Source organism: Schistocerca piceifrons, chromosome 9 (genome assembly GCF_021461385.2).
Source record: "Schistocerca piceifrons isolate TAMUIC-IGC-003096 chromosome 9, iqSchPice1.1, whole genome shotgun sequence".
Lineage (NCBI taxonomy): Eukaryota > Metazoa > Arthropoda > Insecta > Orthoptera > Acrididae > Schistocerca > Schistocerca piceifrons.
In genome coordinates this window covers 158,606,331-158,631,466 of record NC_060146.1, presented here as the reverse complement: position 1 = coordinate 158,631,466, position 25,136 = coordinate 158,606,331, and the positions used below count along the sequence as shown (strand labels likewise).

At 40.2% G+C, this 25,136-nt stretch overlaps 1 protein-coding gene across 1 annotated transcript in view; it reads right to left on the bottom strand.

The window, feature by feature from the left end:
• Nucleotides 1-25,136, bottom strand: part of LOC124716796 (thyroid adenoma-associated protein homolog) — a 222,189-nt gene that overhangs the window by 3,009 nt on the left and 194,044 nt on the right. The window contains 4 exon segments of the mRNA XM_047243345.1: nucleotides 2,166-2,340; nucleotides 6,475-6,722; nucleotides 14,912-15,062; nucleotides 16,250-16,534. Of these exon segments, the coding sequence (XP_047099301.1) occupies nucleotides 2,166-2,340; nucleotides 6,475-6,722; nucleotides 14,912-15,062; nucleotides 16,250-16,534 (859 nt within the window).

Sequence of the window (25,136 nt, the reverse complement as noted above, 5' to 3'; positions counted from 1 at the left end):
CATCTCCCTCTCACTGCTACTGTATGTCTCTCTCTAGCACTGTCACCTTTTTCTCCCATTGATTATTTTATACAATACCTCATTGTCACTGTCTCCTTTCTCAATTACACTGTCTTCTTTAGTGTTCCCTCCTCATTATCATTGTCTCCACCAAACCCCCCAGCAGCTCAAAAATTCTCTGAGGTCCAACTTCTCCCCCCCCCCCCCCCCCAATACCAACGTGTTAAAAAGTTTGGTCCTCTTCCATATCTAGTTTAAGTTTGCCAGTCTGGGAGGGTCCAGAACCCCCACGAGCTTATCTGCAATCTCCACTCATCTTTATTTTTCATTTCCACTGCCTCCTCTCTCTTTTGCTCCCATTGCTTCTATCTCTATTCTTCTCCCTTCCACTTTTACTGCCACTGTCTCTCACTGATCTTAACTATATCCTTGCTCTTTGGCTCAGCATACCCTGCTGTAGCAGGGAAAATAAGAGAACCAGTGGAGAAATGCTCCTTCCAGAGCACAAAAAGGTAAATATATTCCTCTTTAAAAGCCTCTGACAGAAAATTGAGGAACCAGCTGCCTCAATCCTCATTCCATCATACTCAGCAAAAATTATGTCATGCTAACATAATTGCACTTTTTTGTCCTGAAAGAGAGTAGTTTTTTGTGCTGAAAGAGAGTAGCAGAGATATAGTGACAGTGGAAGAGAGAGGAGACAGAGATGATGGGGGAGGAGAAAGTGGGAGTGAAAGAGAGGTGGATGAAGGCCTTCATCCACCTCTCTTTCACTCCCACTTTCTCCTCCCCCATCATCTCTGTCTCCTCTCTCTTCCACTGTCACTATATCTCTGCTACTCTCTTTCAGCACAAAAAACTACTCTCTTTCAGGACAAAAAAGTGCAATTATGTTAGCATGACATAATTTTTGCTGAGTATGATGGAATGAGGATTGAGGCAGCTGGTTCCTCAATTTTCTGTCAGAGGCTTTTAAAGAGGAATATATTTGCCTTTTTGTGCTCTGGAAGGAGCATTTCTCCACTGGTTCTCTTATTTTCCCTGCTACAGCAGGGTATGCTGATTATATAAAACAAATTCCGTATGTCAGTAAAGTTTTGATAGTTTGTTTATATACTTCAACAGATTTATATAATTTGGAACATATAAACAACAAATAAGTATGCACAGTATAAAGTTAATACAAAATCATTTGCTATACATTTTTTTCTGGTTACTTTGCTCGTTGATTACAATTCAGCAAAAATGCCCGACTTGTGATTTATACTTTAAAAGAGTAGAAATGATAGAAATACTATACGGAATTTGAGTTATATTGGCAAAAAAATGGCAAATAGAAAGAAAGTTTTATGACCTCGGAACCTTAGAATGCTTGTCATGTGTTCACTACATCATTTAAAACTAGATTTACATCTCACACTGGATATTATGCACTTAGTTTATGTCCATAAGTACAGTAAATTTGAACCTCTGGATCTTGGTAAAGGATACCACAGATTTGGTTCAAATTCTGATAAATGTTCATGAACAGAAATTATAGGCATGGCAATGCCCACAACTGGTGCTTTTGGTACCCAAAAGCACGATTCATCAGGTGTATCTTGATATCGAAGACAGATTTTAAAAAACGGGGAAAATGGCTTTTTTAGATGAATGTCTAAAGAATGCAGAGTTAAAAGTTGATCCATTTGGTATTGTTATTTATTTAGATAACTGTGGCTGATGGTGCAGAAATGGCTAAATTGGCTTTTGTGGTTTTCTGCAAAATGATAGCTCCGAACCTATGGCTCTAAATAACTGATAATGATACTGAAGTTCCCCAAGAACACCATCTTAAGAGCGTACAGTAAAAATTTCGACAATCTGCCACGAATAGAGATTATAGAAGGGGGCATCCTCACAGCTGGCACTCTTCGTATCTGAAATTTATAGTTTTTCGAGGTTTTCTCAGATACTGCCCATGAGCAAAAGGTTACTTTATAAGCTGCTTGAAGTTCAACCCTAGGCCACACCAAATGCAAAAGAACCTACCGATTTGCTAGAGGTCCTGACAGCACAAGCAGAAGATGAAAAGACAGAGAATGTAGAGAAGGATACTGACGAGTGATTCAGTACAGATACAGGTACATGACAATCTGATAATTGGAGCTTGACCGGCGACTGACCTTCGGGCAGGAACCACCACTTGGCCAGCCAGCCCCGCATGCAGGGGTCCTGCTTGCGCAGCAGCAGCTCACGGCCAGTGCGGTCTGCTACGATGCGCAGGTGAGAGCATGCCAGCTCGCACAGTGCCGCGCCCTCGCGGAACTCGTTCGATTCGCTCTGCTCGAAAATGCCTTCCTGGAAAATTGTAATGCCACATTGTGTTTAAGATTGTTATTTGTCTGTTTATTCACAACATGCTTCATTACATACTATTTGTAATACTGCAAGTATGCATTTTATTTCTCTCTCTCTCTCTCTCTCTCTCTCTCTCTCTCTCTCTCTCTCTCTCTGTGTGTGTGTGTGTGTGTGTGTGTGTGTGTGTGTGTGTGTGTGTGTGTAGTGTGGTGGTGAGATAAGGAAAAGGATGAAACCCGGTGTTGGCACAAAGCCTACTCCTTGCGAATAGCATCAACAGGGCCACAAAGCTTAACACCACCATGTGACAGACAGATCGCCATCAACAGCATCACATGCACTCACTTCATGAGACACTGTGGAGAGCTTTGGTATTTAAACCAGGACATTGGTGCACAGTCTGGTGATCAGAAAATCTAAGCCACCACCTCTCCTCCCCCGTTTTGGCCAAATAATAGCAGTGAACATTTTTTCCACCACCAGTATTCAACCGGCTCACACCCGGGTCAAGTGTCACCGCACAAGCGTGCCTTAGCGGCCTCAGCCACTGAGTCTGTTGTTTAAGACTATTCTGTACAATAATTTTACATACTTTACAGATTAAACAATGAGAAAATAGTCATTGAGAGTAGGGACAAACATGTTACTGACATCAAGTTCTGATAGCTATTACAATATACTGTACAAGTCCCTCACGAGGAAACACTCTTCGCAAAAACTGTTTATTCTATTTAATAGTTGATACCTTTTTGGCCCGTGGACCTATTTTCACTGCCTCTTGGATTTAGACACAATTATTCCAGTGATTTTCCAACTGTTAGAAGTTTATTACCTATAGCCTGTGCAATCAATGTCTCAATTTTGCACAAGTCTTTTCTGAGGAGTTTACACACTCCCCATCTATGACTGCACCCATTACAGAAGACTATTAATGTTATCACATGCCTCCAAAATATCCACTAATATAGTTAAAATCAAGATAAAAGGAAAATTAATAAGTATACGGGAGAAGACCAATTTGGATTTAGAGAATGCAGAGGAACAAGAGAGGTAATTTTGGCCTTGTGCATGTTATTGGAGAGAAGGAGGGATATGAATAGAACAACTTACCTTACCGTCACTGACTTGGAAAAAACTTTTGGCAATGTGAACTGAGAACTACTCTTTAGAGGTACGGAAAGCATAGGACTTGTGTGGAAGAATGGAAGAATGATCAGTCAACTGTACCAGAACTGAAGCACAAAAATGAACATCAATAACATAGAGAAAGAGAGCGAGAAAAGGAGTCAAGGATGGTGCCTACCCCCACATTTATTTAATGTGTTCATTGTGGAAGCTATTCGGATCCTGAAAGATAAGACAAAAGAAATAAAAGCCAATGGTGAAAGGATACAAAGTATTAGATCTGCTGATAACATGACAGTTGCAACCTCCAAAAAAGAAATGAAAAGAATGTTGCAAGTCTTATTACATTATGCTCTAGAATGTGTATGTGTAGGTATTAGTGACCATTTTCCATTCAGTTAGGATTTACAGTTTTATTGCCAATTCTTTAAGTTACAAGCTCTCACTACTCCTGGAAATTCCTTTTATTTCATGACTCCATGAGTGTTTTGTGCCTTGCTGTTTCATTATTCATTAACATCCAGTATATCAAAGATCCTCACAGGAACATGTTCAAGACTGCTGTCACTGGAATGTAATATCAATAGGTTTTAATAGGAATGATCCTTCACATAGCTAACTGGATGCCCTTCATGCTAAGGCCACCATTGACTTTAAGCTTAACACTACAAGAAAGTACGCAAAGTGTTAATCCACACTAAACTTTGTAAAAAAAAAAAAAAAAAAGCTAGATATCAAAACTGATATAGAAAACACACACATTAAAATATGGATATGTATTTTTATTTTTTATCACGTTAAAAAACCCTCCTCTGCTTTTGTGTAAATGACAAATTCACAGGTACGTGATAAATTCTGAAGCACACACTTCACACCGCCACACTCACAACTTTGCAGTGGAAAGCAGATCTGGAGCCTGAGAACGTACGGACAGTAATGGAGGTTCCCGAGGTTGAGAGATGGCATGAGCCCCCTCTCATATTTCTACCTTACTCTGAATAATTCGATTTTCCTCCCTAATTGCATGTGGTGAAAAGTCGCTATTCCTTCACGCGCGGACTTCCCACGCAGCGTCTCTCGTCACCCAGGTGGTCTGGTGACAGGCGGATTCTGTTGATCTGGAAAGGGTTAAGCCGATGGGTGTGAGGGAGTCAAGTGGATGCTTTCCAGACGCCGACATTGTCACAAGAGCGGCGGCAAAACGTCCACAGGGGCCTGACGTAGCGGCTGGGCTAGAGATTCCGTTACTTCGCAGAAACTTAGTGAAAACACTTTCTGGTGGGCTACCAGCGAGGCGTGGGAATGACTTGTGTTCCCAGGCAGTCTTGGCAGGCAAATTCCCACGGTTTCTGCAAAATCATAACTGTGATCGGCTTGCTCAGGGAATAGCTCCGTGACATAGCAAAATCGGCGCAGAAATTGGCGCCAAGTATTTCCATTGGTGGAATAGTACTGCGTCGGCAATAGAGGGGAATTTTCTGCCAGTTTTCGAGTTTCTGATTGGAATGTTTAACGACGACCACTGTCGTGGGGGCGGGAATGTGCTGTGTTCAGCTTATACGGGTGCTCTTTAGGGAGTCGGCTCTCGCCTTTCAGTCGGAGTAGGTTACAAGACTGAGCTCTCGCTGCTCTGGACAGCCTGCCTTCCGTTGGCTGTCTAATAGACTTTGATTTGATTGTAACTGTTTGACAAAGTTGCTGAAGTTTCAACTTCAATGTAACTCTCCGAGTACAGTTGGCAATTGAACGTTCTGCGTACAAGCGGCCTATGTTGTCCGTCTTGAGCAGTTTTGGCTAAAGTTGACTGTACCGGAGTTACTGGGGGACTTCTCTTGTTAAAATCACTCACTGTACCGTCAGTGATTATGTAGCAAGCCTTCTTCGTCTCCCTCAGAGGCGTATTTGTGTTGCTAGGAAGTCTTTAGTCTGGAACAACCAGACCGGGAGAATTTGTTTCGGGCTATACTCGCGACATCATCACCAGCACGACGGGACGTCGAAGCAAACAGCCATCACCTCCGGTATGCCAGGTCATGTCCTTGCAGTGAAGAAGACAGCTTGGTAATGTATGTCCGCAGCACTGGCAAATCAGGGAATTTTGCTAGGTGATAATCAGAGCTCAGCAGAGTGCACCTGTTTGTCTTTTCTAACTTCGTTCTGTCTTGGGTGTTCATTGTCTGAGTTATCGCTACTGTAGCAGCAACTAATGTTGTGTTGGCTGGGTGTTTCTCTTAAGATCTGAGTTGCAAGGAACTGGCTCCGCATACCACTTGGTCGTAAATGTCACAATCTAATTTATGGACAACTTCACCTTCACAGCATTTATTTGAGTATCCAATTTGATGTATTGTAAATGTTTCATGTGTTTTGTTTATTATTTTGAGTTTAGTCATAATAAATCAAATTGTTATTTTGGACAGAACTTTCATTCTGTTAATCGGTAGAGCAACCCTTTCATTTCTCACTACATTAATGAAACTTTCCTTTATCTAATTAATTTCTATCCAATTAAATTATTGCAGGTGCCAAACTCTTTTCTACTCCACATGCAGGGTCGATTACAGTCAGTTCACGTTTCTTCTTAATCCACGTGCAACAGCAAAAATCGGACTTAGAAAAGGGGGGGCTTAGAGCATCATTTCCATATGAAGATTCTAGAAGAATTTAGTTTTAAATACACTGCTAGCCCCGGCACCTCGCAAGGTCACCAGAGACAGAAGTGATCAAGCCAAAAATGTTGCACTCTTCCCGACCTGTCAGTATGCCACTCCACAACCAATTCTTTTTGAAGCAGAACCTCTAGGGAGACTTTGATAATTCCTCGGAGCCTTCCAGACTATCCTGACTTTTCCAGTAAATTCAATTTGTCCAATTACTCCCAATTTCAGATGTTTCCAACCAGGATGTACCCAGCTCCAGATTAGGTAAGATAGTGCACGAGAAAACTGAGGTTCGACGTGCAAGTCCCGGCTCGGCGCACAGCCTCGACCTCCGTGCTGCAGGGCTCACCTCATCGGGGACGTCGCGGACAATCTCGGTGGAGGAGCCGAGTGCCCAGGCGCACAGCAGTGCAGCCAGGTGGTGCGGTTCCAGGATTCCACTCTGCACGATCCACTCCATCAGCGCCTCGCGTGCCCAGTGCGCCACCACCGGCGTGCGCCGCCCGGGCACCAGTGCCGACACCTGCCGCCGCACATCTGCGTCGTCGTCGTCCACGAGCTGCATCGTGGCCGTCCACACACTGCACGTTGCTGATGCTGTGTGAATAGAAACCTGAGGTGTAGTGAAGTGGAATAACACTGCCTACTCACATACCACTTATCACGAGACTGGTCGATGATACACACTCATTCTCTACTGAAGAATGTGACGCATCACATTTGTAAACAACACAATTCAATAAAGCTTCTCATACAATAACATTTTTTACATCTATATTTATAATGCTGATGTTATTCATGTGACATTTACATGTTATTAATATGAAATGTTGTTGTTGTTGTGGTCTTCAGTCCTGAGACTGGTTTGATGCAGCTCTCCATGCTACTCTATCCTGTGCACGCGTCTTCATATCCCAGTGCCTACTGCAACCTACATCCTTCTGAATCTGCTCAGTGTATTCGTCTCTTGGTCTCCCTCTACGATTTTTACCCTCCACGCTGTCCTCCAATGCTAAATTTGTGATCCCTTGATGTCTCAAAACATGCCCTACCAACCTATCCCTTCTTCTAGTCAAGTTGTGCCACAAACTTCTCTTCTCACCAATCCTATTCAATACCTCCTCATTAGTTACGCGATCTACCCACCTTATCTTCAGCATTCTTCTGTAGCACCACATTTCGAAAGCTTCTATTCTCTTCTTGGTCAAACTAGTTATCGTCCATATTTCACTTCCATACATGGCTACACTCCATACAAATACTTTCAGAAACGACTTCCTGACACTTAAATCTATACTCGATGTTAACAAATTTCTCTTCTTCAGAAACGATTTCCTTGCCATTGCCAGTCTACATTTTATATCCTCTCTACTTCGACCATCATCAGTTATTTTACTACCTAAATAGCAAAACTCCTTTACTACTTTAAGTGTCTCATTTCCTAATCTAATTCCCTCAGCATCACCCGATTTAATTTGACTACATTCCATTATCCTCGTTTTGCTTTTGTTGATGTTCATCTTATATCCTCCTTTCAACACACTGTTCATTCTGTTCAACTGCTTTTCCAAGTCCTTTGCTGTCTCTGACAGAATTACAATGTCAAAGTTTTTACTTCTTCTCCATGAATTTTAATACCTACTCCGAATTTTTCTTTTGTTTCCTTTACTGCTTGCTCAATATACAGATTGAATAACATCGGGGAGAGGCTACAACGCTGTCTCACTCCTTTCCCAACCACTGCTTCCCTTTCATGCCCCTCAACTCTTATAACTGCCATCTGGTTTTTTACCCCTGCCACCTTCAGAATTTGAAAGAGAGTATTCCAGTTAACATTGTCAAAAGCTTTCTCTAAGTCTACAAATGCCAGAAACGTAGGTTTGCCTTTTCTTAATCTTTCTTCTAAGATAAGTCGTAAGGTTAGTATTGCCTCACGTGTTCCAACATTTCTACGGAATCCAAACTGATCTTCCCCGAGGTCCGCTTCTACCAGTTTTTCCATTCGTCTGTAAACAATTCGCATTAGTATTTTGCAGCTGTGACTTATTAAACTGATAGTTCGGTAATTTTCACATCTGTCAACACCTGCTTTCTTTGGGATTGGAATTATTATATTCTTCTTCTGAGGGTATTTCGCCTGTCTCATACATCTTGCTCACCAGATGGTAGAGTTTTGTCATGACTGTCTCTCCCAAGGCCATCAGTGGTTCTAATGGAATGTTGTCTACTCCCGGGGCCTTGTTTCGACTCTGGTCTTTCAGTGCTCTGTCAATCTCTTCACGCAGTATATTATCTCCCATTTCGTCTTCATCTACATCCTCTTCCATTTCCATAATATTGTCCTCAAGTACATCGCCCTTGTATAAACCCTCTATATACTCCTTCCACCTTTCTGCCTTCCCTTCTTTGCTTAGAACTGGGTTGCCATCTGAGCTCTTGAGATTCGTACAAGTGGTTCTCTTCTCTCCAAAGGTCTCTTTAATTTTCCTGTAGGCAGTATCTATCTTACCCCTAGTGAGACAAGCCCCTACATCCTTACATTTGTCCTCTAGCCAGCCCTGCTTAGCCATTTTGCACTTCCTGTCGATCTCATTTTTGAGACGTTTGTATTCCTTTTTGCCTGCTTCATTTACTGCATTTTTATATTTTCTCCTTTCATCAATTAAATTCAATATTTCTTCTGTTACCCAAGGATTTCTATTAGCCCTCGTCTTTTTACCTACTTGATCGTCTGCTGCCTTCACTACTTCATCCCTCAGAGCTACCCATTCTTCTTCTACTGTATTTCTTTCTCCCATTCCTGTCAACTGTTTCCTTATGCTCTCCCTCAAACTCTCTACAACCTCTGGTTCTTTCAGTTTATCCAGGTCCCATCTCCTTAAATTCCCACCTTTTTGCAGTTTCTTCAGTTTCAATCTGCAGTTCATAACCAATAGATTGTGGTCAGAATCCACATCTGCCCCTGGAAATGTCTTACAACTTAAAACCTGGTTCCTAAATCTCTGTCTTACCATTATATAATCTGTCTGATACCTTTTAGTATCTCCAGGATTCTTCCAGGTATATAACCTTCTTTTATGATTCTTGAACCAAGTGCTAGCTATGATTAAGTTATGCTCTGTGCAAAATTCTACAAGGTGGCTTCCTCTTTCATTTCTTCCCCCCAATCCATATTCACCTACTATGTTTCCTTCTCTCCCTTTTCCTACTGACGAATTCCAGTCACCCATGACTATTAAATTTTCGTCTCCCTTCACTACCTGAATAATTTCTTTTATCTCGTCATACATTTCATCTATTTCTTCATCATCTGCAGAGCTAGTTGGCATATAAACTTGTACTACTGTAGTAGGCATGGGCTTTGTGTCTATCTTGGCCACAATAATGCGTTCACTATGCTGTTTGTAGTAGCTTACCCGCACTTCTATTTTTTTATTCATTATTAAACCTACTCCTGCATTACCCCTATTTGATTTTGTATTTGTAACCCTGTAATCACCTGACCAAAAGTCTTGTTCCTCCTGCCACCGAACTTCACTAATTCCCACTATATCTAACTTTAACCTATCCATTTCCCTTTTAAAATTTTCTAATCTACCTGCCCGATTAAGGGATCTGACATTCCACGCTCCGATCCGTAGAATGCCAGTTTTCTTTCTCCTGATAACGACGTCCTCTTGAGTAGTCCCCGCCCGGAGATCCGAATGGGGGACTATTTTACCTCCGGAATATTTTACCCAAGAGGACGCCATCATCATTTAATCATACAGTAAAGCTGCATGTCCTCGTGAAAAATTACGGCTGTAGTTTCCCCCTGCTTTCAGCCGTTCGCAGTACCAGAACAGCAAGGCCGTTTTGGTTAATGTTACAAGGCCAGATCAGTCAATCATCCAGACTGTTGCCCCTGCAATTACTGAAAAGGCTGCTGCCCCTCTTCAAGAACCACACGTTTGTCTGGCCTCTCAACAGATACCCCTCCGTTGTGGTTGCACCTACGGTACGGCCATCTGTATCGCTGAGGCACGCAAGCCTCCCCACCAACGGCAAGGTCCATGGTTCATGGTTCATGGGGGGGGATATGAAATGTATAAAAAATTATTTGCACATAAAAAATATTATTTCAATATTTTTGTATCTCTTTCTTGTCTCAATGCCCTGGCAGTTATTACTGTAATTATAATTATAATAATTATCATTATTATTAGTATTATTATTCAGTACTGAAAAGTTATGAAATAACAGATTAAAAATAAGTAGTAAATGAACTTCTTTTCTGTTGAAAGTTAACGCTGAAACCACTGCAGTAGTTTTGTAATGTAATATCTTTTAAGTTATGTTACTAAAGGGAAAAGTAATTTTTGACTTATTAAAATAGGAGAGTGTTGGACGTTGTTGACAGTAATAGCACTTTATCTTGTCTCTCTTTCCTTCATTTAGATATGTAATCCATATACTATATCTATATCAAATAGTAAAATTTTTTTACAATCTGTATATAATCCCTATATTTTTTTTTATTGATTTATTAAACCTGCTGAGATCAGTGTCATCAGACTCACTCTTACATCTAACCAGGCATTCTAAATGTTCTGCTTTACATTAATTACAACAAGCATGTTGTAAGTTGCATATAAATATATAGAAATTGCTATCGCATAAATAGTATGGAAATGCAGTTTACATTAGTTCATATGAAGTAAAACAAGTTACAAGTGCTTGCAGCAATGGACACGAGAGAAGAAATGAAGATACGGGAAAAGAAAGTGGCGTAGCATGACTTACTGATAAATAAAAGAGAAAGAAGCATAACTGAGAGAAGATGGGAGCATTTGACATTGAACTGTGTGCAGAGTGCTCGGTAGCTCATTACAGAAGTGACTGGCAACAACAAATAAGGAGTTTCTGGACATTTTTGTTTTACGAATGGCCACACAGTGAGACACTGTGTTGCGATAATGATGAAGTGGCAGGCACTTGACCTTTGATGAGAGGTACTGTGGTGGGTGTGTACTGAAGAGTCGATGATGATGATGTTTGGTTTGTAGGGCACTCAACTGCGTTGTCATCAGTGCCCATACAAAGCTCCAATTTTTTACTCAGTCCAATCTAGCCACTGCCATGAATGATGATGATGATGATGATGATGATGATGATGATGATGATGACAACACAAACACACAGTCCCTGGGCAGAGAAAAATCCCCAACCTGGCCGGGAACCGAACCCGGGACCCTGTGATCCAGAGGCAGCAATGCTAGCCACTAGACCACGAGCTGTGGACTGAAGAGCTGATGATGTAGACACAGTGTGTGATAGTCACATATACACTGATCAGCCAGAACATTACGACTACCGGCCAACTATTGATACAAACCAGTCCTGGTGATAACAGCGTCACCTGGCAAGGAATGACTGTTAGTCAGACACACACAGTGCGTGTAGTATCAGTGAGTCTGCTGTCTGTGAGCAGATTGGGGAAGTTGTGTCATCTATCTGAGTGTGACAGAGGACAGACTGTGATGGCTCGGAGGCTCGGCACAAGCATTTCGCGAACTGCATGACTTGTCGGGTGTTCGAGGAATGCTGTGGCAAGTGTCTTTAAAACATGGCGAAACCAAGGTGAAACACGTTCAGATGTCATGTGGTTGGGCAGTGAGACATAACAGTCTAATTGAAACTTATTTAAACACACAAATTTTAACCATAAACAGTAGTTTCTGACATAGAGGTGTATGCAAATATGTACTTATGGAAAAGTTACGAAGAAAATAATTACGGAATCTTAATTACACTAATGTGTAGAAGTCCATTAATTGGTAGGAACATTTTATATGGTATGAATCTTCTGTAATTAGTAAATATAACAAGTGTATTGTTAACATTTGATACTTAAGCGTTTATACACGCTTAAATTAATGTGCACGCTAGAATTCACTCATGTTTAATATATAGGAGTCAAGGTAATTATTGAAATGTGTCACTGGTTTTAGGACGAAAGATTTAATTGTAGCCGGCCAGAGGGGCCGAGCGGTTCTAGGCGCTACAGTCTGGAACTGCACGACCGCTACGGTCGCAGGTTCGAATCCTGCCTCAGGCATGGATGAGTGTGATGTCCTTAGGTTAGTTAGGTTTTAGTTCTAAGTTCTAGGGGACTGATGACCTCAGAAGATAAGTCCCATAGTGCACAGAGCCATCTGAGCATTTAATTGTAACTTTGCTGAAGAGCACATCTTGTAACAATACCTAGAATTAGGATTGTTTAAAAATATATACATATATACATATACATATATATATAGTGAGAGCCATGTTGGTATGGGGGAGTCAGTACTTTGTGTGAAGTTGGACAGAAAGCATTTAGCTTGTTGAGTAAGATTGATTTCATTATTGTAAAGACGTTACTACTTATTTGAGTTTTGTAAAGATGCTTTGATTTTCTTTGAGATCATAATAAACACTCTGTTAAAACATTATACTTGATTAAATATTCATTTAACTTTCTAGTTAACTTTTACAGTAGCTGTCTAAGAATCCAGGACTGTGGCTGCGACAGATTACGATGAGTAAAAAATAAATAATAAACAAATAAATAAAAACCCCAATATTATTTTTAACAACTAGCTAGTAACTTTATAGCAGCCACCTCTCATTACAGTTGTTGGAGGTCCTAGGCTGGGCAGACTGGTAAAACAGGATAGGTGGTGAACTATGGCAGAACTAACATCAGACTTTAATGCTGGCAGAGTACAAGTGCACTAAACACTCCTAACGATGGGCCTCCACAGCCAATGACACATGCATGTGCAAATATTAATACCACAACATCGGCAACTACGACTGAAATGAGCACGTGGTCATAGGCACTGGCCTTTAGCACAGCGGCAGAGCCAAGTTGGTGGCAGCTCCATTATGCACTGCCTCTCTGTCCATATCCCACCATCACTGGTCCCACATGCTCTGGCCATCTCCTCCCGTCCCATGGAGCTTGTGCAGGACATCATGATGGCCGAGGAGTATCGAACACTGGTTGAAGACCACATATAACCCTTCATGATGATCATGGTTCCCTAAGGCAGTGGCATTTTTCAGCAAGATAATGTGCTATGTTAAAAGGCCAGGAGTATGATGAAGTGGTTAGAGGAACACAGTGACAAGTTCCAGTTGATGTGCTGACCACCAAATTTGTCAGATCTGAGCCATAGAACACATCTCAGATGTGACAATGTGGCATCAGAGCTCATCGCACCTTCCCAGGAATTAAGTAACTTGTATGTGCAGATGTGGTGCCACCTCTCTCAGTGACCTACCAAGGCCTCATCATTGCTTCCATGTCATGACACATCACCATTGTCACTTGTGCCAAAGGTGGAGATACTGGTTCTTGGGTAGGTAGGTGGTCATACAATGTTCTGGCTGATCAGTGTACAATGCAATGACACAGTCACCATATCCCTGTCAGTCTACTGTACAATTATGCAGTGACATTGAATCGACGATACTCCACTGTGAGGTTAGAGACCACGCTGTGAGTACATATAATCACACAGCTGCTGAGGATCCTACCACATTGTGCCTGCATGCAACAAGAGTGTTTCGCTAAATGTTACAGCCATATTACACTATGAAAAGAGTACAGCAATATAAATAGAACAGTTTGCTGCTCAGCACACAGAAGATGCACTGAGTGACAGACAGGCACATTTAAAAGAACATTTTGAAGTAGACTATGGCACATTATTAAGCTTAAGTGCTTTGTCAGATGTATAAATGAATTTTCACTGTAATCAAGTAAACATTATGCTACAAATAGCAGATAAACATCAGCTGCATAGTAAAACTGTGGAAGCAAAGCTTTCTTCAAAGAAATAGATATCTTACTGATTTATTTGATTGAATTCTGATGACAAGAGCATGAACAGCATTGAGCACTTTTTTTTACCAATTGTTTACAGTTAACTAAATGAATACCCAGCCACATATTTACCACAGTTCTATTAGTCTTTCTCCACCCTCCCCCTCGCTCTGTTCATCTCCTCTGCCCATCTCCTCCAACCACCCTCTCTGTCCATCTCCTCCAACCATTCCCGGCCCCACATGCTCTGGCTATCTCCTCCTCTCTGTCAATGTTCCTCCGCACTCTGTGTCCATCTGTGCCTTCCTCCTCTATCCTCCTCCTCCTCTCCCCTCCATCTCCACCTGCCCCATCTATCTCCCTCCTCCCCCACTCTCAGTCCATCTCCCCCCTCTCCCTGTCTATCTCCTCTTTCCTCCCTCTGTCTAACTCCTCCTCCCCCAAATTCTTTAGTCAATGTGCACCTCGATTCATTCCCCATCCCCGAGGGTTATTGTTCTTGATGAGATCTATGGAACATGATGGATGAATGAATGAATGAATTAATATATCAACTAGACACACCCACACTAATAACAACAGGGTCATACTATGAGGACATTTTCCTAAACACAGCAACCTGCTCATTGTGAGCTTCACTGCAGTTTGTGTACTGTATAAACAGAAAACAAGACACTACTCAAAGTACCATCTTCTTGAGAGCATCCACAGTCCCAAATTTTTTAACTTAGAATGTTTTGTGGATAAACAGTGCAGCAAAATTCTAGCAGTAAACACTAACGGGAAACCAGATTGCCCTACAGTGTTGCTGTGACAAAACAAACTTTATGACCATCTGTCGAGCATGAGGCTTAAGTACAAAAGGCATGAGGGTCAAGAAAGGATGACATGACAGAAGTTATTGTAGCTACCATATTACTCAAACTGGACTTACACGGAAGCCTACAATTCTGTTCTGGGAAGATGAGCAGACCACGGTATTTGTACAGCAGGTACGCAGCAGTCCTCCTGTTCTCTAGTCGCTGACTACCAATGGAGTACTTCATCAGCAACGAGCATAATCCTCTTGTTACATTTGATGGCACCTGTAAGGGAACACACAATTTAATAATATTGGAATGTACACTGAGGTGGCAAAAGTCAACACTTGTGTCGCCCATTCGTCGGTGCACCTTGCAGCGACTATCGTTTCTTGTGGCTGCTTTGCGACGTACTGACCTTGCTCTGGCCCCTCGCTCTTTGGATGACACCACACTATCTACATTATTTTTCACAATAGTGATGGATGATATAATGAAACAAGTGATAAGAGAGATAGAATGCAGATTAGAAATGTTTGCTGATGACTTGATAATGTGGAGGAATAATGAGGAGGAAGTCCAGAAGGAAATAGAGGTATTGGAATAGGTTGTGCAATAATATGGCCTAAGATTCAGTACAAAGGAGTATGAGCTGGTGGTCACAATATCTGAACACAATACACTTACAGTAAACATGACACTGGTTGGGGAGCACCTGAATACAATTCCCTGGAGACTATAACACAGGAAAATGGAAGAAATGACAAAGAGATAAGTGAACAAGAACGGTATATTGATATCGTTATAATAAGTGCGAGAGGAATGATGAAGGACAAAGTACGAAGGTGATCTAGTAAGTGTACTCTATACCATTCTGTCATACACTGTTTAAACCTAGGGCACAAAGGACAGGGAAAAAAGGTAAGGGCTGAGCAAGTAAGGTGAAATTTTTGAAAGGAAGACTGGTGTAAAAAAATTTTGTAAGATGAGAAATGAAAGTATAAGGACGATAAGACAGGAGGAATCCCTACAAGAGGAGATTGTGGAAATAAAATTAAAAACCGCTTGAAGAAAATGAAGGAGATAAGGACAGGTGGGAAGGCTGAGGGGCAAGCATCTGGAAGGGAGAAGAAGGCTGGGCCAAAGAGCCGGTGAGAATAATGGGGAAAGTGGAGGGGATTGTGTTGCACACAGACCCTGCCAGTGGCAGAGTGGCAGGGAGTTGTACAACACGATGATGCCTGAAATTTCGGCCACTATCTTCCAGTCATCAACAGAATGAACCAAGAGGGGGTGGACTCTGCATCTCTAGGTTCACTCCACAGATTCCCAGAAAGTACATCGGCCAAATATTGTTGGAAGAGATGGAATTTACATGCTACATATTTAAAATATAACGGATTACTCATTAGGATGCAGAACACTGAAAATGTATTTGAGGTCGGTCAAGATAATTTTTACAGCACTCTCACCTGCACTGCAGCAGCCACCAACCCCGCATAAGTTGCCATGGCAGCCGCAAGCGCAGCCCGTCCCGTGGCAAAATGGTCCACGCGCGCGACATCGAGCAGCGTGATGGTAGCAGCGAGGGCGTGACGACTAGTGGGGGCAGGTGGGAGGTGCCGTAGCACCAGCAGTGCTGCAGCACGCGTCTCATCTGGCGACTCCCGCGCCCTCCGCCGCGTCGCCCTCCCGCGGCCTGCCGGGATACCCGCAAGCTCCGAGATGCGGGTGGCAACTGCTGGCCAGCCACGGACCTGTGTGCAATACTGAGGTTCACTCTCAGACATTTGGGAGTAATATATTTTACATGGGGATGGCTTAAAGGTGTTAAATATTTGAAGAGCCCATATTTAAGAACTGCCAATGAAATAAAGCTTTATACACTACCACTTTTGATCGACCGATAGGTGTCAGGTACCCCGTATAGTAATGTATAGAAAACACACAGGATATGTTTGACCATCTAACTATCAATGTAACAATGTGTGATGATAATCATCACATATCTTGCATTGATAGTGTGTCAGCCCAGATGTCCCTATATTTAGCTGATGAGTTGGTGTCATCTGTCGTCAACAGCTGGCAGTGCAAAAAAGTTCTACTTGCCAGACTGCAACTGCTGAGTATGTAGTCTGAAGAGGCATTGGCAGAGAAAATAGAACATAGTGATTTTGTGAAAGTTACTGACTGATTTTCACAAATGGGCTAGTTTCAAACTTGGAAGAAACACAGTTCATTCAGTTTTGTATCATCAACAATATCCCAACTTATATTACTCTAGTATACCAGCAAGAAGTAGTTAACAATGTAGGAAATTCTAACTTTTAGGTGTGCATTTTGATGGAAACTGGACGTGGAAAAACTGTACATTTGACCTGCTAAAACATTTAAGTTTGTCTACTTTTGCAATAAGAATAAATGCCATTCTTGGAAATATAAAAATCAGTAAGTTAAGTTATTTTGCATATTTTCATTCACTGACCTCTTATAGGTGCAACTCTCTTCACTTAGGCAAAACATATGCACTGCGCAAAAGAAAGCAGTCAGAATTATGTGTGTTCACATATTTATATCTTGCAAGACTCTCTACAAATAGCTACAAATTTTAATCACAGTCTTACAGTACATTAATTCATTTATGAATATCATTATCAACAATCTACTTGAGTTTGAGAGCAACAGAGATATTCAAATGGAAATAAAATGTGTCACACAGAGCAGAAGTGGTTTCAAATGTAAATTAAAGATGTTTCTCCTTAACAGTTCCTTCTATACCAAAGAGCAGTTCTAGAATAGGAATGATTAGTCATTTTTGCAGAAAAAAAACCTGTAAGTAGCAAAGTCTCCCACTGTGTTTTTTGTCTGTATGTGAAGGCTAACCTCAGGAACTGCTTTAGGGATTTTGCTATGGTTTCCGTTTACAGATAGACTGAATCACAGGGAAGGTTTGTCTAAGTAATTTATAACTGCTAAGCCAGACAAGTCATCTGGACATACAAGGTGTCATCAAAAATTATGGTGAATGAACTTTTTAGCAGCAACTGCTGATGCTACAACCATATGATGTACTTCTGTAACTTTGAAGACTGTTTACAACTGGTACCCGTGATTTAAAAGCAGAAATGAGTTAGTAGAAGATGAACGATGTTTGGGACGTCAATTAACTTCAAAAACATAAGGAAATGTGGCAAAAATTGTTTTTTTAAACAGTGAATAACTATTCAAGAGCTTAATGAAGAAGTTAGCAACTCACATGGGCTTGTGAAAAGCATTTTAACTGATAATTTTCAAATGAGAAGAGGGAGTACAAAATTAGTTCCCAGACTTTTGAGGGACGAGCAGAAGAAAAATCGTATGTCAATTCGCATGGAGTTGAAGGAGTTCAATCATTTGGACTGGATTTGATGTCCAAAATTGTAACTAGAGATGAAACTTGGGTCTCATGAGTGTGACCCTGAGAGGAAAGTTCAGATTCCCAATGAAAACCAGTGAATCTCCTTGCCCTATAAAGACAAGTCAGTCAAAATGGAATATCAAAGTCATGCTCATTTTTTTTTCCAATAGTGAGGGAATAGAGCAATCAGATTTTGTTCCAAAGGGAACAAGTGTAAATGTCAAATTTTACAAGGGTGTACTGCAATGTCTGCAAAACGATGTATGAGGAAAGAGACCAGAAAAATGGGCGAACGGCTTCCTTCTTCATCACGACAATGTGCCGTGCCATACCTCGCTTTTGAATCGCAAGTTTTTGGCTGGAAAAAGTGTTCCTGCCTGTCCACATCTGCCTTACTCACCAGATTTACCACCCTGCGACTTCTGGCTCTTCTCAAAAATTAAAATATTGCTTGACACCATTCCTATCATTGAGAGGATCACAACGGAGTAGCTGAACGCCCTTCCAAAAGAAGCCTTCCACAAGTGCTTCCAGTCATGGACTCAACAATGGGATAAGTGCATTGCTAGCCAGAACAGTAATTTGAAGGAGATTAAATCAAGTGCCATGTCAGCTTATTACTTTGTTGCTAATAAAATCATTCAACATATTTTTTGATCACACCTCATAGGTAGGTAGTGTTGCCCATGTGAAGCCAGGGTCAGCTGCTAGTACATATTGTTGCTTTGACACATTCCACAGCATAATGTTTATCGCAAATGTGATGTATGGTAAAATTAAGTGAGTAAGTGATCACGTAAGTAAGCAGTGCAGATGCTCACAGCCCTTGAGTATGTACTTGGGTTCCCATATTGAGGGGTTGAATTCCTATGATTTCCTTGTCTTTTTGTTAGTGTGTACCTTGAATCATCCTTCCTATCTCACTGATGACATCTATGGAACACACTGTTAATAAATGAATGGAAATATACAGTCAACAACAGGCAAGATCTACCATGTTCATATTTATGCTGTACATAAATTAAACAGTTTTGTGTATTTCGCCAAACCAGAATACAAGAGATTTTGAGGTCATAGTAAAATAAGATGTTTATTGTATATCCTCCACCAGCTGTTAATGGATTCACTGACAGGGGAAGGGTGTGGGAGGGGTCTCGCTGATTTGGTTTTAACTGTGTTAGTAGAAGCCCACCTTAACTTCCTAGAATATCTCACCTGAGTGTGCTGTATGAAATTATAAAGATTTTTGAGTAGAGTGTGAGAAATTTTTTTTAGCAACAATGGTCGAGTCAGGTGCAGGGAGCAATGGCCAAGTACACTGATGCAATGCACCAACTCTGGCTCAATTCTCACTGCTGCTGTGTTTTTTTTTAATTTTATTTACTCCTTGCAATGTTAAACTATTAATTATAAAATTTTAAATATATTTAAACTGTTCAATTAATATACATAAAATTAACACATCAGGATAGTCATGATTAATTAATGCATTTCAACAGTGAAAATACATAATTGGATGAAGTTTTCAATGAAAGTAAAACTTCCGAAATTCTAGCCAATAATTATCTGCTTTTATTTATTATTAGAAGTTACATCACATTTTTATAATTATCAATGAAACATTTAAAACAAATATTGTTCACACAATGCACATTTTATGAAAGCAAGAACATTTTACCGAAATACACTTCATTGGAAAGCACATCTCACTCGAATTTTTAAATGAATGACTTTCGTCTGTCAGTTTTGATGCAAGCCAAGCACACAAAATCACTGAGGTGAAAACAAACTGATTCTGCACCATCAAATGTGTTTTAACGCGTCTTCTCTTGGCAATAATTCTCATTGTTGTTGTTGTAGCAATTCAGTAGCACTTTGTAGCCTTTTAATTATATTATTGACTTGGTGGTAGAGACATACATCACAGGGCTGGGAAGAGGAGTACATTTGGGCAGAATGATCTCCATAGTACACATTACCTCACTTTCAGCATTGATTAATGTGCCATCGTGCATCATATGCTTGGCCGCCCCACAAATCCACCATCACAAGGAATTTTTTTGCAGCAATGTATGGTTTTAATATCATTTCCAAGAAATCTGAATACAGCTCTTTTGTTAGCTTTCCTGACTTGCAGCAAATAATGACAGCACTCTTAAATTATTTTTCTAATTTCTTGAAAGTACCAGAATCTGAGGATCAAATTTATTGTCAACTATTGCATACATAAAAATACAGAGGTTAACAATTTCCCTGAAGCAGTGAAATTACTATGCTATGTAAGAGTTGGTGGTTTTGGAAAGATTGAGTTTTTTCACCAAACTGATTTTAGCATCCTTGTACTCCAGTGTCTTGTTATACATTGATTCATGAGGCTGAAGTGTGACATCCTATGTCTTGTCTGTATGCAAAACTCCTCTGCTGCTTCCATCGTTTCTTCCAAAGAGGCAAAATCATTTTTGCCAATGAATTTGACAAACTTTTGCTGTCTTACTGAATGTTTACATTTCAAGATTTTTACCCAGGTACCACTAGCAAGAAATTGAAATTTATCTGACAAACCTGGAAATGCGCTGCTGTTACCTATTCTTATAATGTTCTCATTGTCACCTATTCCTAACAGCCTTATGTACCCTGAAACATTGCCCATGTTTTGGTGTTGATGAATGCAATTTTGTCATTTCTAGTGCCGGCTTGTTCTGTTCCTTTCCCTTAAATCTGAAGACTTTTTTTCCTATTTTGTGATTGGGAATCATGATTTTAATGATGGAATTTCCGTTTTGCGCGAGCATCAGCAAAACTGATGACTTTCTTTTATCTGCCAAGGACACCAAAGTACAAAAGAACTATTTGTTAGGATTATAATTAATAGTCGTTCATGTATGCACTTGAAGAATGGATCTGTTACAAATAAAATAGGACTGCATATAGTAAAAGTGTATGAGCAAAGAGAGAGGTTGGTACATCCTTAATGTCCCTCACAAAGAGAGAGGGTCAGAGAGAGAGAGAATGAGAAAATCCACACACCTCTTCATAAAGATTTTCATCATCATATTCAGTGTATAAGATCAAATCATCATCATTTACTATGATATTATCTTTCATAATGTCAATAAACTGATCTGCAGATCCTGGAGCCATACTTATTGCTACAGGACATATGGATGCAGGAAGATTGTCAGTGATCACATTTTATAGGGTTCAGCAGGTAAAAACGGAACCCTTATAGAATCAGTTTGTTACCCATCTGTTACAATGCCTTTTTCTCAGGTACGGGCCAGACAAATCAAGTTTAAATTTATGACACAATCAAGGTCTATGGGCCTTTAGGGATGTGAAAAATCTGAAGTCAATGCAAGTAAAAGGTACAGCTATTTATGTCACATATTTTGATACTTACAAAGTCACCCATCAAAACCTATAGGGCACTCCCCGTTGCACTGTATAATGAATCCAGACCTATTGGAACTTTTGCTCAGTTAACCAACTATACTATATTGATTTACTCTCATACTTCAATGTCACACTATGTAAATTAGCTGGCAAGTAATTAACAGCAAATGCTGTTAAAAGAAATTAATGTTATTCTTATTATTTTTACTATTCAATTTCAAATGCAGACAAAACATACATTTCTATTTACACTTTTATTTACTTTACTATCGATTTGTAATCGATACTGCAACACAATGGGAAGTTTCCAGTTTTTGTATGTGCAACATGTGTAACCTCTGTTATTGGATATTATTACCAAAAATCTTCACATCATTACATAATTTCAAAAGGCATCCTATGAGCTTCATCTTATATATAATGTACAAAAATGAGAGTTGTTATCTTAATATTATTTTAACTTATCTAATGTTCTGAAACAAACTACTTGTCTTATATTATGTTTTATGTGATGCCAATCGAGGCAGTACTGTCCCGCCAAGCCCAGATTGTTTTCAGATTTGTATATACTGTTCCTAAGTTGGTCTGAGTTAATATCCCGAGAAGCTCTTTGGAAACAACACAAACAACAGTTCTTATGTATCAATGTAATATTTTGGATTTTGTGAAAGCAAGCATGAATTAATGCAGAAGGATAAATAAACAATGATTTTTAACAGAAAAACTACTGACTCAAAGCTCGGTCATTTAAGGACCAGAAGCTCATACATGATATTGCACAATGTTATTTCGCTGTTGGACATAGTCTTTTGAAAGTCAAGTGAGCTTTCTGTATTTATGTTTGATGCACTATCTCTTCGACTTACAAATACATTGCTGCACCATAATTTTCATTTTATGTCGTGTCCACGAGGCTTAAATCTGAAAAAGCTAAATCGAGGTTGGTGCATCACGGAAACTGTGAAATTTGGCAAGAAGCAAGCAATACAACTAATGGAAAAATATGAAAACCCTTAATTTGTAATTATATCACATGAAAAAGAATATTCTGTCTGTCTCTCTGCCTGTTCAGCTGTTAAGACACCTTTTTCTTCAGGGGTGCACGTATCAAGCTGAAATTTGTGTCACTGAGGTCTACAATGCTTTGGCAGAGTATAACATTTAAGGTTGTAAGTCAATGCAATTGAAAGATATCGATATTTATGTCACATATTCTGATAACTTGCAAACTCACTCATAAAAACCTATAGGTTACTTTCCAATGACCTATAATCATGATATTTGGCAAGAAGCAAGGTTTTGCAGTACAAGTAAATGGAAAAACCCAAGATTTACTAAACTGTAATTATATCACATACACTGAGGTGACAAAAGTCATGGGGTAGTGATATGCAGGTGGCAGTATCACGTACACAAGGTATTAAATGGTAGTGCATTGGTGAAGCTGTCATTTGTACTCAAATGAATCATGTGAATATGTTTTCAACATGACTATGGCAACACAACAGGAATTAAGAGACTTTGAACGTGGAATGGTATTTAGAGCTACACATATGTGACATTCCATTTTGGAAATTGTTATGGAATTCTGTATTCCGAGATTCACAGTGTCAAGAGTATGCCGAGAATACCAAGTTTCCGGCATTGTCTCTCACCACAGATAATTCAGTGGCCAACAGCCTTCACTTAATGGCTGAGAGTGGCAGCATTTGCATAGAGTTGTCAGTGTTAAGAGACAAGCAACACTGCGTGAAATAACAACAGAAATCAGTGTGGGATGTATGATGTATGTATCCGTTAGTACAGTGTGGCAAAAATTGGTGTTAATGGGCTATGGCACCAGACAACTGATGTGAGTGTCTCTGCTAGCAGCACATTGCCTCCAGTGCCTCTCCTGGGCTTGTGACCCTTTTGGTTCAACCCTAGATGACTTGAAAACCGTGACCTGGTCTGATGAGTCCCAGTTTCAGTTGGTAAGAGCTGACACTAGGGTTCAGGTGTGGCGCACACCCCACAAAGCCACGGACCCAAGCTGTCAACAACGCACTGCGCAGGCAGGTGGTGGCTCCATTATGGTGTGGGCTGTGTTTACATGGAAAGGACGGGAAATCATTTCAAAAATCTTTATCAAATGTTGTAATTCTGATATTTTCACCACTGGTAGAAAATTCCTGTTGGGTTTCCATGTTCCAATAAAATTATAAGGTTTTATAGAAAATCACAGCAGACAGGTGATGAGGCGCTGTTCACAACTGTAAAGATCGATGGAAAAATGTTGGATAACAGGCATGGTAAAAGCTGCCTACAGGGGTTTGAAACAGCTGCCAGAGCCACGTGCTCTGAAAGCATGACAGAGAACATAAAAAGGATACAGTGCAGGTGTGACAACAACAGAACATTGCTACTGAATGACAATAGAAATCACAAGCCATCAGACGTGTTATTTGAAACAATTTCTGTTTAAAAATGTTAATTAATTAATCATAACTACATCAAATGCATTAATTTTACATCTATAAATTGAGCTGTTTAAATATATTTAAATTTTATAAATAACAGTTTAACACTGCGAGGAATTAAAAAAAAATGGCAGCATTGAGAACTGAAACTAAGCCTACAAACCAACAGTTCATCTAGCTGACCACTGTGCCACATCTCTGATTTATCCACTGTAGCTAAAAAAAAAATCCCTCACGTTATACTTGAAGGTCCTTATCTTTTTCTCTGACCCACTCAGGTGAGATATTGCAAGAACTTGAAGGGGGCATTCATCTATTTCTACTCACACAGTTTCAGCCCACACAGAGTCCCGTCCCACACCCTCCGTTTGTGAATTTCCCAATTTCTAAAATTTCTAAAGTCATAATTCACATCATTTCACACCGAAGAATGCTCTTTTAAAAACCTCCCCCCCCCCCCCCCCCCAATCATCCTTCAGTTCCACCCAAGTGATTTACATATCTACAGTGTCCTCTGTTCTTTTATTATGTCTTTCCAGACATGTCACACGAGTAGTATCATTACCAGTTAAACTGTTTGAAAAGGAAGAAAAAAGAAGGGCAGTAAAGTATTGAAAAACTGAATTACAGACTCAGACCAAATGGCTTACAGCTAAATACATTTGAATACATTATGTAGTAACTCATCAAAGGTTAAATATTCAAAATATTAAATCAATTGTAAGATACACTCCACTCAAAGTAAGAACTAACAAAACCACTGGTGCAGATAAGCTAGACATTCACTAGTTTGCACTTTCAGATGGTAAATCTTATATTCAGTTTACTGGGGTGAATACAACAGTGTGCTGATAAGTAATGCCTCTGAATTTCTTATTCTGTTTTCAATATCAGTTGAGATATCACATGTCACGCATATTACTCGGTCGACCTTCCAGCTTCACTGATGGAAGTTGCAACCATCTGCCACCAGAGGGCTCCAAATTCTAGCACATAACATGACTCTGTGTAAAGTAACTATGTCAGTGTTTGAGAAACAGCTTGTTATAATTGAGTTTCTAACCACAGAAAACTTCATCCACACATGGACTATCCTCTCCTTCAGCATGT